The sequence below is a fragment of the Fistularia commersonii genome, chromosome 9 (genome assembly GCF_037954325.1).
Source record: "Fistularia commersonii isolate RoL2024-O1a breed Wild chromosome 9, RoL_Fcom_v1.0, whole genome shotgun sequence".
Classification (NCBI taxonomy): domain Eukaryota; kingdom Metazoa; phylum Chordata; class Actinopteri; order Syngnathiformes; family Fistulariidae; genus Fistularia; species Fistularia commersonii.
Window position 1 is genome coordinate 10,789,344 of NC_141292.1, and position 18,697 is coordinate 10,808,040.

Sequence of the window (18,697 nt, forward strand, 5' to 3'; positions counted from 1 at the left end):
GTTGGTTTAAAAGATAGAAAAAAATATATACAAACACGATTTTTACACTTAAAAAAAAGACGATTTTATCCATTGTAAATGAAAAGGTGAATGCTACAAGCTTATAGTCATCCATTCCATCAAATATTGTCAGTTTGACCAAAGCGCGAAGAAGGGATCACACGAGATATCTAAATACGAATAAAAAGGCGAATTTTTGCGCAATTCCTCAACATTTCATTTGATTTTAACAGTTGTCGTGAACATCCCGTTTCTAGTATGTTCGAAATGTAAAAAACAAATCTACTGGTCAACCCAGGCGATACGCAGTTAGAAGGGGGAAGCTACTTTTTGGACCTCCTGCTTTTCCGTACCCTTAAGTTTCAGTCGTCGTCTTCCTGTACAAACACACGTGGATTTCTACTGACGCCTGGCAGCAGTAACAACAACAACATGGCAAGTCACGGACTCGCCTACGAAGGTTGCAATTTCCTCCGACAGCGGCTGGTTTTATCCACGCTCAGCGGAAAGCGTGTTAAAATAAGGAATATAAGGTCTAAGGATGACGACCCGGGTCTCCGCGGTGAGTTATTGCCTCACTCCGGTCGCAGCGTCGCAGTTAGCAAGAGTGCTAACAAGCTAGCTGTTACGCAGTTGGGAGTGAGTTCAGTCACGGCGCCAGAGTCGCAGAGAATCATGAACAGATATTAAAATAAATGTCGTATTACCGCAAAGATTATTTTTTCTACTTGTTAAAGTATCTCTGTCTTTTTCATCATTTGTAAAGGTTAATGTATCCCAGTTATATAAAAATCGATTTTAAACAGACTTGTTTGAATACAAAAGGTCGACCCCTAACGAATTTCATAGTTTTATTTAAGTATCTTCATTATCAAAAAAACGATATATTTTGTATCTGCGTACATCAGTGATTTTCTTTTCTTCTGCAGATTTCGAGGCCAGCTTCATTAGACTTCTTGATAAAGTGACCAACGGTTCCAGAATAGAGATAAATCAAACGGGTAAATTGGAAAATGTGAATGGATTTTCTGTGTGTGTGTGTGTGTCCCTCCCCTTAAATGTTTCTGGATCCTGAAGGAGTCAGTTCTTCATTTGTCTTGTCCTCATTTCCTGATGAGGATGCAGAATATCGAGTTGTAAGAGAAATGAGTCAGGGTGCCGTATGACATCACTGATATTTATAATGTTTCATCATATTCGTATTAAAATATGATATTTAGTCAACACATAAAAAATACTCTATTATTTCAGTGATTAATATAGGCTACTTGACTCTATGACCTACAAGTTAAAAGAAGAAGTGCAGGTATAACTCATTAGGATTACTTTTAAAATCATTATGATTAAGTTGACACCTTGGCTAAGCACAGTGATCTAAGGAATGGAGGAGCTGTTTACCAAACCATAACAACAATTTGAACTGACTTCATTAAAATGTGGACTCTTAGTTGAGTTTAACTATCATAATGACTTCCATTGTAAATGCACGTTTCAGTTTTTAGCTTTTAATTGAATTATTCATCATAGGAGTGGTATTGTTAATACCTTATGTAGATATATTCATTCTATGGTGGATATTCTTTCACTGTCTCCAATTTCCTTTCAATCAAAGGAACGGTGCTGTTCTATCAGCCCGGCTTGTTGTATGGAGGCTCTGTAGAACATGACTGCAACCTGCAGCGCTCTGTGGGATACTATCTGGAGGCCCTGATCATGCTGGCTCCGTTCGTGAAGGTCCCCTTGAAGGCCACCCTTAGGGGCGTCACCAATGATCCGACTGACCCAACGGTGAGGACACCCATCGAAATCTTGATCGCTTCCTACTTCATGACTTCAGTGATTGTATTTGAATACTTTAATGGTGACTTCTCATCCCCAAGAAATCAGTCCCTCAAAATGGACAAACAAATTCAGTTTTTTCTCCTCATTGTAAACCATACAGATGGAAGACTAGGTAAATTAAATAAATTCCCATTTCCTAATGAAAAAAAAATTAAGTTTAATGTGCCATAATTTACCTTCTAGTTTGTAAAACAGATAAATAGCGGATGAACACACACGCACGCACGCACGCGCACACACACACACACATACACACACCTGTCTCGCTGTTAGGAGGAGACCCATAATCAGTATTCTTTTAGGGTGTCTTTTTTTAGATGTTCTCATCAGGCACATAGCAAAGGTGTCAGCACCATGAACTGATTTAGATATTAATTATTGATTGTTTATTTTCTTGTGGGTTTACCCATTTGCTTCTCCATCAGAAGCACAGAGATTCAACAATGAGCTCTCATACTTCGTTTTTATTCATGTATTTGTTTTTGTGTTTAGATCCATTTTTTCCTCTCTGTGGACATTTTGTTCTGACTAAAAGCTGTGCAGATAGTGCAAGAAAGGTCATGTAAATAATATTTGGACTCAACTGGTCATTAAGCTGTGATGTCAAGTCTTTCTTTAGTGTTGTTATTCCATTCTTGTATTTTGTGAGATGTAAAGAACAACATATGAGCAACCCCCTTGCCTTCCCTCTCCAATTTATCTGCCACTTCAACAGAAGAAAACATACACATTTGTTTAGATGGTACTTGTGGCAGAGAATAGACGTTTGAGCTGGATGTTTGCAAGGCAGTGGCACTGAGTTTTAGACAGTTATGTAATATGTCTGGGGAACAGTAGGGTTTTTGTAACACATAATAAGGTCATATTTTCACTTGAAAAATGTCAAAATAACCACCGTCAAATGTTCAATTCATCCATTTTCATATCCATCCTCCTTTTTTGCGGAAAAAACACTATTGACATTCGTATCCCTGAATCAAATTGATTTTTTTTTTCTCAGTGATGACAACACCCAGTCCCAACCACAGCATTGTCCTTTTCTGTTTCGCCTTATTGGCTGCGTTTTTTTTCCTCAATAAATTCAACGCCCCACACACAAGGAGCCAACGAATAGTATGAGTTCAAAGATGGTGGTTGTCATGGAAACAATGAAGCGTATCTCTGGCTATGGTTGCTGCAGCATGTTATCGTAGTTCCTTGGCAAGGCAGTGGTTAGTTTCAGAGCTTTATAGTCATAGAATGTTTAGGTGTGGAATCTGTGGCTTGCAGGTGGATCTACTGAAGGCCACCGCACTCCCTCTGATGAAGAATTTTGGGATCGATGGAGAAGGCTTCGAACTCAAGGTAAGAAATAAGCCCGGTGATTTCCGTCTCGGCAATGTAATTATTGAGCTGCCAGAGACGAAGTGACTCTTTGCCTGTATTGCTGCTCCCTCAGGTGGTGAAGAGAGGAATGGCGCCTGGGGGCGGAGGGGAGGTTACATTCACATGTCCTGTCCGGAGGACCATCAGGCCGGTGCAGCTGACTGACCCCGGAAAGATCAAGAGAATCAGAGGAGTGGCGTATCCTTCCTAAAGACGCAGTCATGCCAAAATAAGAAGCTTTTGTTTTCATTACCAATCAATCCACTTATTTTGTATCGGAATTCATTTGATAACATTTCACAAGTTTTGATCCAAAATATGATTCAATGTCTAAATCTTCTTTTTTTTTTTAAACATGAAAATTCTCACTCAGCTTGACAGCATACTTGACAGCATTATTATTTCAGAAAGCAAAGCTGTGGATTTCATCTCTATGAAAGTAATGCATGTTATCTTTGTTTAATTGAATCGCGTTATCTTGTTTTACATAATAGTCCTCTATTTATAGTAACAAATACAACATATTTTGTCAAGTCGCCCCAAAGTAAAACGATGTATTTGCATAAAAAAGTGAAGTGCGCGGTGTTCATCACACTGCTGCAAGCAAAAAGAAAAACATCTGAAAAGTGTGTTATTGCTAAATTCAGCAATAACAGTAATACATTCAATTAAAAACTGATTACTGGCGTTCTGGTTTTTGTTTATTTTGTCTCTCACTTCACAGTCAGAATTTATCCTTGACAGTGTAAACCAAGATACTCGGCGCGAGTGTCTCCTCAGATGGGAAACAGGGTCGTGGAGTCAGCCAGGGGCGTCCTCAACCAGTTCCTCCCAGACATCTACATCCACACAGACCATGTGAAGGGGGCAAATTCTGGCAAGTAAGTGACTAGCAAATGAATGTGGTTGTGGGCCTTGTCCCATCACCGTTTCCTCCTAAACAGAAGCGTCAAGTTTAAAACAAAGGTCATGCCTGCGCTCTGACTATGGCACTGATCATGGTCCCCTCATTTGCCGCAGGTCTCCGGGTTTTGGTCTCACTCTGGTGGCAGAGACGCTGACCGGGTGTTTCCTTAGCGCAGAGATGTCATCCACGCCGCAGGGGCAGGGTGAGCCCATATTGCCAGAAGACCTTGGCAGGAACTGTGCCAAACTTCTTTTGGAGGAGATTCATCGGGTAAGTGGCACAAACTTACAACTGTAAATACTCCCTCACTAATGTTCTGACAGAATCCTTACTTAGATCAGAGTTATCCCGCACTTAAACATGACGTTACAGCTATATCTATTTTTATTCATTTCAGTTTCATTGTACTTGCATTCAGTATTGTGCTGCATTTTGCAGTAATTTTTTAAGAAACATCCCACTTACATCTAAGATGGTCATTCTATCCTTCATAGCAATTTCTAAAGTGACCATCAAAGTTAATGTCTTCTTGTTTTGAAAACCTTTAAAAAGTAATTTCACTCACGTAACAAGTGTGTCTACGCTTGACTTTGGGTTTATTTCACTCCTCAAACAGAGGAGTTATATCCTAATAAGGGTAAATAAATGTTCGGCTAGTGTTTCAAATAAGCGCACAAACCTGTAGTGAGCATATTATTTTCATGTGTCTGTAAGCGAACGATTGCAGGCATGAGATTGAGAGGAAATGTATCAGTGCTACAGTTGACTTGACAGAGAATGTTTACCCTAATACTGATGAGGGATGGGGTGCTGGAAGGGTGATAGTTGTGTGTTGGGGCCATGGCTACACTGGGCCCTGGAAGTTGTGAGTAGCCTTTGTTAACCATCATCTGAAGTTTTACATGTTCAGGCTCTATCGCTGAGAGCCTATTGCCCATTTTCAGATGCATTCTGGATGTTTTGATATTCCTCTCCACGGGTCTTTCTATCTGATCCTCCCTTCGCCCCCACTGCTGCCTTTCCAGCTATTTCAAAGGAAGCTATCGTCGGCCGGCCCATATGAAACCGGATGAGTGATAACTGCAACATTTGGTGCGCAGTCAGTGGGTCCGATGGGACTTTCTGAGTTTGACTGGAAATCCTCGCACACATTGCTGACAGACGTGCGCGTACCCCCGAGGGAAGATGTTACTTAACATGTGTGACTTGAGCCTGAGACTGTGCATGGTTTCCACCTCAAAAGCCCACTTTCACCGCCCGAGATGGGTTGATGGCTTTTTTTATCACCAGCCTGATATCATCCACATTGACCTGTATGGATTTACATAACTAGGATTATTGTATATTTGTAGAACTATCTGCGCCATTCGAAACATCATTCATGCCCTCGATTTTTTTCCAAGGTGCTAATAGCCACAATCGTGACTTGCCCACATTCACCGAAGGCAGATGAGTGTGCAGAATACATCCCACTCTCTGAGAACTATCGGGTGGCTCAATTTTTACCACAAGCATGGTTCAACCATCCACACAGGACTTTCTGTACTTTTGATATTATGAGTTGGATACTTGGATAATCATCAGAAGTAAAATCAGGAATTAACTTCCCCGTTGATCATTTGGATCCCTGTTTATCTAGATATCCCCTGGCAATTCTGCATTCCGGGGGGAATACCTGGCATACACAGACACATTATGATCGAATAACGGCATGCAAGTGTCAGTCACTGCCCTTGTTTACCCACATTCCCTGGTAATGACCAACAGTCTCGGTCCGGAATGCAACTGTGATTCTGTTTATGGGCTGAGCCGCAATGTGGAAAGCATTTATAGGCCGTTTCCTTTGAGACATTTCGATCAAGTGGTTTCTTTACCCCTGTTATGAAAGCTGCTGCAGTTTTCTGTGGAACACATGCAAGTGTGCTGAGTTTTTCATTGTTAGTTTGCGGTCAAAATAATTCTGGTCAGCTAGGTGAATTGATTGCCTGCCCAGTGGTGTAAAGCCACTTTGGTCGAGGTAGCAAACTTTAATCTGAGGAAAATGAGTCACCAATGATTCAAGATCATTCTCAGGGAGACCCCTTCTGTTATGACGTGCTGCACAAAATGTCCCCTCTGCATGATCCTCCTTTGTGAACATAGTCAGGGGCCCCCTCCTGTCTGTGAAAGGAGAACTACTTTATCGAACAGAGAACAAGAGTTGACCCACGTGCTCAATACAAGGCCGTGCCATTGCAAAGTCAGGATGTAATGATGAAAGCCCACACATACGCACACACCTTGTTGGGGTATTGCAATACGATCTGTGGTGTGTCTACAAATTGTACTGAAACAGGGCTGTGCTTTGTGTGTGTGTGTGTGTGTGTGCGTGCGTGAGTGTGTTACATATCTGCTTTCAGTTTTCCCCATGATGCAAATCACATGTAACAACGGTGCAAGTGAAGCCCACCATGGGAACTGAGGCACACATGAGCTGTGTTGGCAAAGTAAAGGACTTCTGTCCAAACACCCGAGCAAGGAAACAGGCTAAGAGGCTTTATGCTACAGAGAGGGATGAATCCCGGCTTAAGGAGGTATTTTGTCTGGAGGACAGGCTCTGGTTTGAAACATTAAGAAGTGGGTGTAGGCGGGCACTGTGTGATGTGAGCTGAAGTAAATCATTGCAATTATTTGTGGCGTATAGTGTGTCCCTAATAATAAGGCTATTAAATCCGAAATTGACCCCCCCCTCCCTGTTATTTATTTATTTAAGTCTCTTTATAACGTTTGTTTCTCCAGTTTTTGTATTCTTTTCTTACCAAAGTGTATTCCGTTGCCTATATGCAAGAAATGTTGACCCAACACCCTCCGATAGCCCGTGGGGACGTTCAGTCAACGCATAATCAGTATTCACAAATTTGAGTAAACACACTATTCATTATTTCTCAATGAATGGATATTGATGATGTAATCCGAAATGATCTGCTTTCAAGCCAAGCCAAAGTAATTGTGGTGCTTCTCGAAACTTATGAGGGATTCAGAAGGGAACCTAAGAAGTGATGACACGTTTAACCAGTCACTTCATCGATCACTTTTGAAATACGCTGTTGAAATGTATTGTTGTCGTGCCTCTTATTGTTAGCAAACCCTACAAAGAGGTTTGGTTATGTATCTTGTCCATAACTGCGCGACTGTAATGACTTGGCTTTCGCAAAAGTCCAAACTAGTAAGCTGCAGATAATTCCATGTCAACAAAGAGGCTGAAGGGAGAATTTCATCTGAATTTGCCTAATTAGATCCAGTGAATCTGTGTCTCCAGTTGCCTCCATGGCCCATCTCTCATAGGATCCATGTGAGTCCAGTTAGCCGGTCAGGGCAGTGCTGATTAACTCTGAAAGAGCAATATTGTTGGATGTGTCTTCTTCACTCCCGCAGCAGTAGAGTGAATGCCTCTGCCGCTCAGCCTGAGAACACGAGGGATTCGAAATCTCCCCCCGTCCAGTTAAAGGCTTTTTTCTTTTACCTGAATTCTGAGAAGTCAAAGCTCCTCATGGATCAGGTCAATTCACTTCCTGAGAAATGCAAAGGAAATTTTTCGCCAATTTTATTTTTTTAAGCAGACACATGCAGCACTTTGATTTCTGCTGCTGAAGAGGAAACCGGAGCGATCCACAAGCCCACTGGAATAGTTGATGTATTGATTCATTTATTTATTTATATTTTCCCCTTCTTTTAACTGAAAAAGGAAGAACCTTGCTGCATGGCTGCTCTGTAAGTGTGTGTCTGTTTGCTTTCTGGTTAATCAGTACAGTCTTCTTGTAGTAAACCAAATACACAAGATGGACATTTTGTTTTTGGAGGCAACATCAACAGTGGGCAGAGGCTGATGCAAGTGCTGCGCTCGACCAAGGTTGGCCTTGTTTTTTTGCTGTCATTGTTTTCAGTAATGTGGGTGTCGTAATTTAGAATTTGAAAATTGGCTATTATTTTGTGTTTACTTGTGAGCCAAAGCAAGAAAAACTTTTTTGGATCTCCCTAAAATGGATAATTAACCAAATCTGCTCCTGTAACTTCAGATCTTGATTTTAATCTTTCATTGACTGGATCCCACCGTTATATAATTTTGTTATAGTAATGTAATTTTATCCATACCTACATACATTTTGGGGGGATTTGGCTGTTGAACAGAAGCTTTCATTGGCTCAGAGGATTCAAGGGACTTTGCCTTGTGGTTGCTTGGCTACTGCAGGCCTCTCTCTTTCTCTTTGTCTCTGAAACCTGTCAGAATAGGTGTTTACATAGTTCTTACTGAAGTATAATACTGAAAAGAAACCCATTGTGTGATGGGAATCAGTTTGTTTGAGGAAAAACAGAGGGGTTTGAACTAGTGCGACCAAGATTGGTAACATAAACGGGTAAGGTGCTCTTACTGACCTTTTGTACTCTTTAAGCTCTGTATAATATAAGAACTGTAGTTATTGACCAGACAAAAAAAGACGTGTTTAATTGATTGTTCACTATGCATAACTGTGAAGGAAGTAGCATTAATTTGGAATGAATCAATCAGTGCCAATTGTATTAAACAGAAAATTTGTTGTGGTTCTTTAAGGACCTGATAACGCAGCATATCGGTGGAGACATGCCGCTGTGTATAGCTTTTTAGTCAGGGAATTTGGGCTTAATTCAATTTTACAGCTTTGGCTGGAAAAAGTCATCCACTCGTAGAGCCAATGCAGACACAACATGACTGCCTCTCCAATAACAAGGTCACCACAGCAAGGCCTTGGTTTCCGTGATGTGATTATGTAATTAAATCATATTCCTGTTGACAAGCTGTCACAATGCCATAATGCTGCATGACCGAGTCTCATTAAATGGATGGGGTTGTGGCCACCATGAGGCATTTTGATTTATTAGGCTAATTCTCAATATCCAATGGTAAATGGTCTTCCTGATAACTTTGCCACATGAAGTCCCACGACAGCTTTTCCCCCAGCGAATGTAAGCCAACGTTGGGCGTGTCCCGTCCTGCCTCCGACTCTTCACACAGGGTTGGTGTTCACACAAAGCTGTTGTCATGCAGTCAGAGTGGCATGTGACTGTATCCGCAGAGCGACCACCCCCTCTGTCCTCTGACTCTGTAAAGAAAAGTGGTAAAGAGACTGGGCATAAACAGTCTAGCTGAAAGTGGTAAAAGGTAGAGATTCACAGTGTAGGAAAATGATGCCAAAGACAAATCCGAGAACCCTTGAAAGGAAAGTACAACTAGACAGGTTAGGCCCTACTCCAAACCATGATCAGTACTGTTTGTGAATATCAAAAAATATCGTAATTATTGCAGGACACTTTAATAGTACCAGAGAAAAATCTGCCGCTGCTTATGGGGACCCCCCCTGGAGGATTTATTGAGAGCTGAGTTGTGACAAACAGCCATAAATGTCTTTCAATGTGTTCACAGCATGGTTCAACCCCTGCTGTGTTGCTTATCTGGGACATTGTATAGGCATAGAGAAATCACCCCAATTTAATTTGGTAATTTTGTCTTTGTACCCCATGTTCGTTTATTCTCCTTTTAATGTTGCGATTTAATTTTTTTTCTGTTTGTCCTACTGGGACTTAAGTTGGAATATCATAAGGCTTTGTCACAAGTAGCTCTTCAAGGTTTGTTTTTTTTAATTTTTATTATACTAGCAGGGTAAACAATCTCGTGATCCAAATCAGAATACTTTATTGATCCCCAAGTATTCTGATTCTGATCACAAGATTGCTCACACAGCTGCTGAAAAATAAAAAGTAAAAACCTTGAAGAGCTACTTGTGTCAAATAATATACTAACTAAAGCAGCTTGTGATGTCTTCATTAGCTGGGATTCTCATGAAAAAAAAAAAGAAAACTGAAAAAAGTGAAAACAAACTTAAGTTTGAAATGCTCACCCTCAAACAAAATCCTGTTTCCTTGTGGTATGTCTGGTGTGTTAGATCAACACATGAGCTGGGAACATGTGACGTAACGTCATCGCATCCCAGTCATTTTCTACAGGACATGTCTTGTTTCTGAGCATCTTTACGCACCCCAACCTGTCCAGAAATCTGCTGAAATCTCTGCTGTGTTAGCGTGCGCCAAGATCCACAACATTATTTAAGACAACATACAAATGTAGAGAAGTGGCGCATACTGATGGACTAGAGGTATCTGGCCTCTGGCAGCAAGTCCATGTGCACAACTGTTTACCCTCCATCACTCTACATTCTTTACTCGGGGTCAATGACTCCACCTGTGTTATGATCAGCTTTGGTGTTTTTCAGCATCAGTATTGATGATAAACATCCTCCAATGAGATGGCGGGGACATTTCCCAAACGTTTGCGCCCCCCCTCCATGACCTATTTCTGTTGTTTTTGTTGATAGTCTACTTTCTCTGTTTAAAGGGCGGCTGTGTGGATTCCTCCAATCAGAGTCTGGCGCTGCTCTTGATGACCCTTGGCCAGCAGGACGTGTCAAAGGCTTTGCTTGGACCACTCTCACCATACACGTAAGCAACAAAACCCACACAGAGCTCCATCAGTGTTTGGGGTTAAAAAAAAACAAAACAAAACAGGAACTTTGAATTCCAATAAATTATTAGACAAATGTTCTTCTCTGAACACCGAAGCACCGGACCTTACATGTAGTTATTTTTCTACCAATCCTCTGCTGGGGAGGGACAATATTCCAAAGTTCTCGACCTGCTCTAGGAAGTGGATGCTTGATAAATAAACAGCTCGGGCAGTCCAACCAGGTGCTCGTCAGGTACTGTATATATGAGAGCCTCGTGATCCAAACAACTTTTTTTTCTTAACAAATTATCACATTGGGTAAAAATTCATGAAAATCTAATTTATTTTCCCTAGTAAAACCTCATGAGAGAATTTCTCGTACACAGTGAACAACGGTTCCCTGAAAACAGTCAAATTAGCCAGGGACATGTTGACAAAAATGCAGTAGAGCTGTTAAATTAGTGTTGTCTACTTTCATTAGTACAGCAGGATTTACATTCATTATCCTTAAATAGCGAAAATGTAAAAAAACGTGGGGAAAAAAACCCAAACTAATTTCAGATATTGTCCTCAGCAAGGGGAACAAGAAACGAACTATGAACTGTCCATTTTCAGTTATCATGGTACCGGTGCTGTGTCCCTCTCAAGTACAGTACTATGATAACTGAAGATTGGCAGTGCCTTCACAGTGCACCTCTCTCCAACCAGGTAACACTGAGCCATCACTGACCTCAAACACACAAAAGCAATCCATGGGGGGAGTAGTTGTATTTTTGCCTGCGTACCCTCAATCAGATGCAAACGTATGCCAGATGCAAAGGGTGACCTTCAACCATGACTGTTCTTTTTGTGTCACTTTGACATTTTGGTTGCTTTTCATTCATTTTAAAGGGCTAATGTGATTGAATTCTCTCCATTTCCTCCTCTCCCACCCCAACTAATCCATTTCTCCAGGATTGAGTTCCTCAGACACATCAAAGACTTCTTCCAGATCATGTTCAAGATTGAAGTTCAGAAACCATCCGAGGAAGAAAGTATAAAAGGAGAAAAAGTCTTAATGACCTGTGTTGGGGTTGGTTACAGTAACTTGAACAAAGCCATCAAATAATTTTGTAAAGAAATGTCTGATTTAATTGCAATTTTTTTACATTTGTGTTCTTACAAACTATTTAGTTTTGTGTTACAGTAGACAACCGATTTGTGAACAGTCACTGCCTTTGATCATTTACATAAAATAAATGATATTTATGTTTTCATAAAAATATACAATAGCTTTTTGTTTCTTTCTTCTACTTTAAATATCCATGTTTACCATCCAGTCTCTCAGGCGGTGTGGTTAAGTTTTTAAATCATGAACTTGTGGTAAGACATTTTTAGAATTCCATACATAAAGAGCAAATCATCAGGGTTAGTTCCAGTCATCGTCTTGTGTAAGTTCAAGCAAAATGGGTCAGGGTGATGCTGCTGAAAAGGTCCAGGCCGGCTTAAGATGAACTTTTTCCCCAGCTGGTCTTCACACCACATGTTTTTCATCAGAGGAATTGGGGGGCGGGGGGTTTCAGTCATCTTGGCCGCACAGACGTTTTAGGGCGTCTCCATAGCTACCTGACACTTCAGACTGTAGAACCATGAAGACAAAAACAGGAGAAGTAAGTGAAACCATGATAATATATAACTTTAAGGAGTATCACTCAACAATAAAATATTTACAGCTTGAAGTCCAGCTAACTGTTATCCAAATTTTTGTAGACAAGATACAAATGCAGGAAGTTCCTAGTCCTCGTGCTTTTTTCGGTGAACCTCTTGAATTTAAGTTTAAGCCAGAAAACCTAAATTCCAGTTTCGTTTTATGGCTTCTGGCTTTGAGAAATGGCTGAATATTAGCAGCTTTTCCTTGGGAGGATCAGAGGCTTCGGAACGGGAAAGTTTGGATATTCAAATGGAATTAACATACTGACCTCTAGCTGTGAGTAAAGGGAATACCCAAATAGCTGCTTGTACTCCGCTCTGATATCTAGCATATCAATCTCAGAGCGACTGACCATTATCCGTGTTAGTGTGGACTCGGTGGTCCCCAACCCCTGAGCAAAACAGACAAGTTAATCGTGAGAAAGAAACATAAACAGTGTGACAAGACTGCACTTCTATAGCAACTTCTTCATGTAATAAACAAACCTGTCTGCTAAATAAACAGGGATAAATCTAATATGTGAAAACACACTTGTCTACAATGTGACCGTGCCAGAATTTGCAGTATGATCTTTCTCTTTAAACCTTGTTGATGCATTGTTAGCCATCTGCAGCTTTTGTCAGTGAAGCTTAACATTCCTTCACACCAGTCGCTGACAGTGTGATTTTCTACTGTGGCAACGCAGGAACTCGCCTGCTACACTTACAATGTGTGGATTTTTTATTTGGGGCACGGGTTTTTACCTTCATGCTCTTGAAAAGCTTCTCTGCAAGGTATGCTGGGACACACTTCACACACTTAACTGGAGAGGGAGAAGGATTTTCTCAGAACAAGATTCCTAGATTCCGTAATCGCTTACGAAAACAAATCTCACCAATGGCCACAAGAATCAGCTCCAGATTCCCAGACATCTCACTCTCGATGCTCTCCTGCAGAGTCTTCTTGCTGATGTTCTTGTACTCAACCAGAGCTGCAGAAACCAATTTGAGTGTTTTTACACCCATGAAAAGGAATAAGCTTATCGGTGTATCTTTCCTTGTCCCGCTAGCATCTTAAGTCGACGTGCGCGAGGTCTACCCACTTTGTCGGAGTTGAGGGACGCTCCTGTGGCACAGGATGTCGATGAACTTTGTCTCATCAGTCCCCCATTTCTTCTCCCCGGCTTCATACAGAGCCTGTGGAGATGAAGGAAAAAGTTGGAATGACATGTGCAATGCTTTGCTACTAATTAAAAAAGTGAGTAAAGGGAGGTTCCGAGGTATTGCCGATTGGCCAGATCTTTATCAATACTGTATGCAGAAAAGACTTGGACGGTTATTATTTATGTATATTTTTCATATACAGTCCCATATATAAGCAACAGGTCTACCTTAGCATCTGCAACGGCTTTTGCTTTATCCACATTGGTGCCCTCCTCTCTCTTCCCCTGTGAGGATGAACAGATAGTAGGTTGACTATTATTCATAAATAAAGTGCATTTTTAACAACTCAAATTTAGCAAGACAGTTTTTCAGGTTGCTCCAAAGATATAATTTTGATTTACAGCTACGTATCACTTTAAGATCTAGATCAAAATGCAACATTCTTCAGGAAAGGGGGTATATATTGACTTTGACAGAGGATAGGAAAGTTCTCAAAAGGCAGATCTCCAGCATGGCTTTTGGTTTGGTTTTACTTGAGTATGCTTAGTGCTGACAGAAAAGCATATTGATGTTATGTATATGTACGTGTGAGTGTGTGAAGCATACCTCCGCCAAGGTGAGCAGTGCTTTGCCGTAATCTCCAGAGACCTCAGACTTCAGGTCATGAAGCATGGACCTTCCGGTTTCTTGATGAAATGGAGCAGCACACAGTATTTGCTTTTTAAAGTACCGGTAGTCAAGTTACAACACAGGGGTTGACCAGTCCAAAGAAACTCACCGGCCAGATAGGCCTCGGACATGGCCTGGATTTGTTTGTTGGATCTAGAAGCAAAGATTTCAGTCAGCACACTTTCTGTGGTCCCTGCACCCTGCATGTGATAAACACAAAAGGGCAGAATACTCAAGAAATCATCAAAAGCAAAGCACATTTTTCAACTGTGAAATGAATCATGACTTCAAAACACAATTTCAATAATACACTGTTAAATAAGATGATTTGGGGACATTGGCACTACAACCCCAAATCAAAGTTACTGGAATCAGGATGGAAGCAAATCATCTCTCACCTTAATGGCTCTCATGACTTCGTGACAGTCTAAGATAGCGGGGGGCGTTACCAAGGCCACCAGCAGATCCTCGAAGTCGCCATGCGTGTCACCCTCCAGGTCTGCTATCAGCGTCTGAAGCAGAGAGGCTGATAAACACTCGAGCTCAACGCGCCTATTAACCCTTGTCGTGAACATCCCTCACCCTTCCTGTGGACTTCTCGTAGGCCTTTGCAATCAGCTGCCGCTGAGCATTGCTTCTTTGGGTCAGCACCTCGATGAGGGTCTTTTCAGTTGTGCCTAGAAAGGAATTAATGATTAAATTGATGACTTGGCTCACTTAATGTCTACTGTTGGGTATCTTTGTTGCCGGGGACAAACAGTGGAAATTAACTTCAGCTGAATCTGACACGAAGCATCTCTTCTCCATATGTGGGACTAATGTGTTGTCATATGGTCCCTTGACACAAACTAAGCAAAACAAAATTAAATAGCCTGTTGTTAAATTTTTCTGTATTTTAACATGGATATCAGAAATTCTTTGAGTAAGGATAATTAAAAAAAACTATATGGAGGTTAATTTGGGATAGGAAATGTTCATAATACACTGATTTTTATCTTGATTAAAAAAAAAAAGTGCATTGAAAACCTTGGATTCTTGTGGCATACCAAAAATAAATCTTACGGACACACACGCTGTGCATTTTAACAGAGTGGAGGGAATTTTGGCCATTCAAAGAAATTCACCAAGAATATATTTGGATTTTAAATGTACAGAAAAAAACACCAAGGTGTTTCAGATATGCACAAGTCCTCGTCAAAAATGATTGTTTAAGGTTGTCTTAGTCAGGGAATTATAACTACAATATAATGCCATCATCATAATGCGATCATAACCATCTTGACACTCTTTATGTTGTGTTGATGTCCAAGTCAACTGCCTTAAAGCGTCCATTTAGCCATTTCATTCTGATGACGAATAGCCTTCGATGTCATTTAAAGCAATTTAAAACAGTTTTATGTGCCGTGGAGTTTGACAAAATTGTTCAATCAATCGATGATCCCTTGAATACTAAACTCAGACAAGGGGTGAAGACTTGCTTTTGAAATGGACTGAGTGTCATCTCTAAGTCTAAGGCAATGGATTAGCGTGTTTAACTTTGAACCTTTAAAAAGGTGAATGATCAACATTAGCGGCACTTTGATATGGTAGGATTGAAAATTAAAAAAGATAAGAGATTGTCCAATTTATTGTTCTCCCATTGACATTTGTGTTTTACTTGTTTCTATTGTAAAAAGGAAATTAAAGTCTTCCATACATATCTATGATGCCATAGATTTGCTAAGGTGTTGTTAGACAATGTACACATGTAAGGATGATTTATCACTTTTTTTTTCTCAACATTATCACCATCATTATAATGACTTTTTAGTGAGCATTACATTGGAAAAAAAGGTAAACTCCTGAATAAAGTAATGTCCCTCATGTCAGTGGATCCCTTGAAACCGTAGTTCCAGTCATCAAGACTTCCAAGTGTCTAAGAAGGACACGTGAATTAGCTGTAGTCACACAAATCTGTATTTTAAGGTTCTTCATGGAAAGAAATTGACATTTGGTCCTCAGAGGATGAAAATCACTATCTACATTTTAATACAGAAAACAAAATTGGTCACGGTAACGTTTTATGATGCAGTCAAACCTTTGATGCTCTAAGGGTAAAGAGATTATGGAGACGCAAATGTTGCATTCAGGGACAGCCCCCTCCCCCCCATTCATATATCATTAAGATATATAAACACCCAAGGAGTTCAGGGATACACAGAACTGACATGCAGGAAGGATGGGACAAATTAATCCAAAATCCATTGGTCAGTCAAACCCAACAACGTTCTCTAGAGATATGTTAAAGGACTGGATCTCCATTTTCTCATCTGAATGTTTAGAACCATCAGCTTACCAACGCCCTCAATCGCCTTTCTCAGTGCGGACACATCTTCATCCACTTTGAAACCTGCCTTGTCCTTCACCGTACCTCTCGAGCTCCCAGACTGAGAAAGACAAGACATCGATTTATCTCCAAATATGTAGCGATCCGTGTTTCAAGCTTCGCCTCGGTCGTAGATCTACTCAAGAGATTGGCGGAGGAGTCAAAAGTCAAACTTACCGTCACAGTGAGTGAGGACGGGGAGTCTAACAGCAGATCCAAGTCATCCTACAACACAAGTTACAAATATCCGATGTCATCTGAAGTACACACAGTCAAGATGGGCAGATTTCTCACTTGCTACTCACCCAAACAGACATAGTTGTGGATCGCAGCGGGGTTGGACGTAGTATCTGCTACTGAGGAGAAGAAATGGGGTAAAATGTCAAAAGGGACCGACTTGAACGCCTCAAGCAAACGTCCCCTTTTGCGCCATGCGGGGGGGAAGATGCAGTTCGCGTTCATGTCGGCAGTACACGACGTCATCGCGATAAAACAACAGTGGTTGGTATTAAAGAAGTACTCGTTGATTGGAATTAAATTTAAAAAAAAGTAGTAAAGTTGATCATACCTGAAAGCGAGAGGAATTGGGGTGAAAGTTAGAAACGGAATTGCGCAAAGAGCTGAACCGACACACCTTCCGAGGGAGAGGAGGAGGCAACGCCCATTGCTGGGTGAGGAAGATGAATCACTGGGGCCTTTTTTCCAAGTAAACTCCCCCTACCCGGCTTTTCCACTACCATTTAAACGTCACTCCTTAAAGGAAAAACATACAGATGGGATTCAATCTGTACATAGGCACACATAGACCATGATATAATTAATGTTGTAGGACTTGTTTGTTTATTTGTTTTCGATTATTTCCTTTTCACCAAAACCCATGGTGCATCCACATATGTATTATGTATCTGGCAGATATATTTTTTTTTATTAAAATGAAATCACTTGTTTTATAGTCATACAAAATGAGAAAATTACATTATTGAAACGGTCTGTTTAAAATAAATAAATGAATTAGAAAAAAAACAATTTAAACATGTGCACATGGGTTGGCAAAGGGATTTCAAAAAAAAAAAAAGAAATCTGCATTAAATTAGCTGGAAATCAGTCAAAAGATGTCCTAAAAAGGCTTTGTCTCCCAAAGATGAAGAAAGTTAGGGGTTGCCACAACTGAGCCGACAGTTAATGCATATGTGAGAAGTGGTTGAACAATTTGTGTGTTGAAGTAATAGTGTGTGTGTGTGTGTGTAACAGACACTGGCTCTTAAACACAGGAAAGAATGTGAGTCAGTCAAGCAGATATCTTATCTTCATTGAATTATCTGGAATTCATCCAGATAACGTTTCCCCCACGAGGCCCAGTGAACATAAACTTCAGTGAAGTTAGTGCCACTGGAGATGTTTATGTAAAGTTGCCATGGAAACTATGTGACACAGACCTCATTGGGACAATGTTAGGTGATCCAGATGTATATCTGACCAAGGTTTCATAGGTGAGAGGGCCTGTGCAGACAGCTGGGGCAGGTTTAGGGTTAGGGTTAGAAGTATAAATATAAAATAGAAATAAATATGAGAAGAAAAAGGTTGAAACGGTCAATAAAGTTAAAAAATAAATGTCTATAAACAACATGAAACAAGGGAAACTACATGCATGAAAATTTCAGTTCTGACTTCTCAACACCTCCAGATATGGCAAAGCCACTTGGATATGCCTGGGAATGTTGCCAGATAGAGCCTGTTTGATACTAGATGACATAGAACGGCGTATGTGGGTGGGGTCGCAAAGACAAATCGCAGCGGGGTTGTTTTGTGTGAGGGAAAAAGTGGTGTGAAGGGGTGAAATATGCACATTAGGAATCAGAGAATATTATTTAAAAAAGATTTGTGGGGGGATTATTTCACATTCATAAACAGACTTAAGCCTAGTTCTGGATCAAAAGTCATCTAAAATTTTACCATCTCAAATTGACATTCTTCTATTTCATTTCAGTAACTCAACGTATACATTGTCAGACTGCAGAGTAACTACAAAATTAAAACTTTCATTTAATTATTTTTTTAATTCAAAACTCTAAAAGTGACACTGTGACACTGCTGTGTGAATAACATATTGCGTCAGTGAATGCCCAAAGCAGTTTTGGAGTTTACCGCTCATTGAGTACAAAGGAGCAAAGTTGTTCCAACGCAGGGAAAGAAAAACAAAATG

General features: G+C 40.5%; 2 protein-coding genes across 3 annotated transcripts; one reads left to right on the forward strand and one right to left on the reverse strand.

Annotated features, from left to right (window-relative positions):
• Positions 1–377: 377 nt before the first annotated feature.
• rcl1 (RNA terminal phosphate cyclase-like 1) lies at positions 378–11,892 on the forward strand. Its single transcript, XM_086152454.1, has 9 exons — positions 378–562; positions 930–1,001; positions 1,613–1,788; positions 3,112–3,186; positions 3,281–3,405; positions 3,963–4,088; positions 4,228–4,384; positions 10,521–10,624; positions 11,583–11,892. Exons 1-9 carry the CDS (start codon positions 433–435, stop codon positions 11,734–11,736), a joined length of 1,119 nt encoding a protein of 372 aa, XP_086008580.1. The 5' UTR covers positions 378–432; the 3' UTR covers positions 11,737–11,892.
• On the reverse strand, positions 11,737–17,167 carry anxa3b (annexin A3b). Of its 2 annotated transcripts, none has more exons than XM_086152455.1 (14): positions 17,063–17,167; positions 16,800–16,850; positions 16,672–16,719; positions 16,465–16,555; positions 14,712–14,806; positions 14,528–14,641; positions 14,239–14,329; positions 14,067–14,146; positions 13,688–13,744; positions 13,400–13,493; positions 13,193–13,288; positions 13,062–13,120; positions 12,587–12,709; positions 11,737–12,246 (listed from the first exon to the last, which is right to left on the reverse strand). In XM_086152455.1, exons 2-14 carry the CDS (start codon positions 16,809–16,811, stop codon positions 12,187–12,189), a joined length of 1,020 nt encoding a protein of 339 aa, XP_086008581.1. In that variant the 5' UTR covers positions 16,812–16,850; positions 17,063–17,167; the 3' UTR covers positions 11,737–12,186. The 2 variants fall into 2 exon arrangements, with proteins under 2 accessions (XP_086008581.1, XP_086008582.1); XM_086152456.1 differs by having other exon boundaries at positions 16,800–16,847; positions 17,063–17,151.
• Between the last annotated feature and the right edge of the window lie 1,530 nt (positions 17,168–18,697).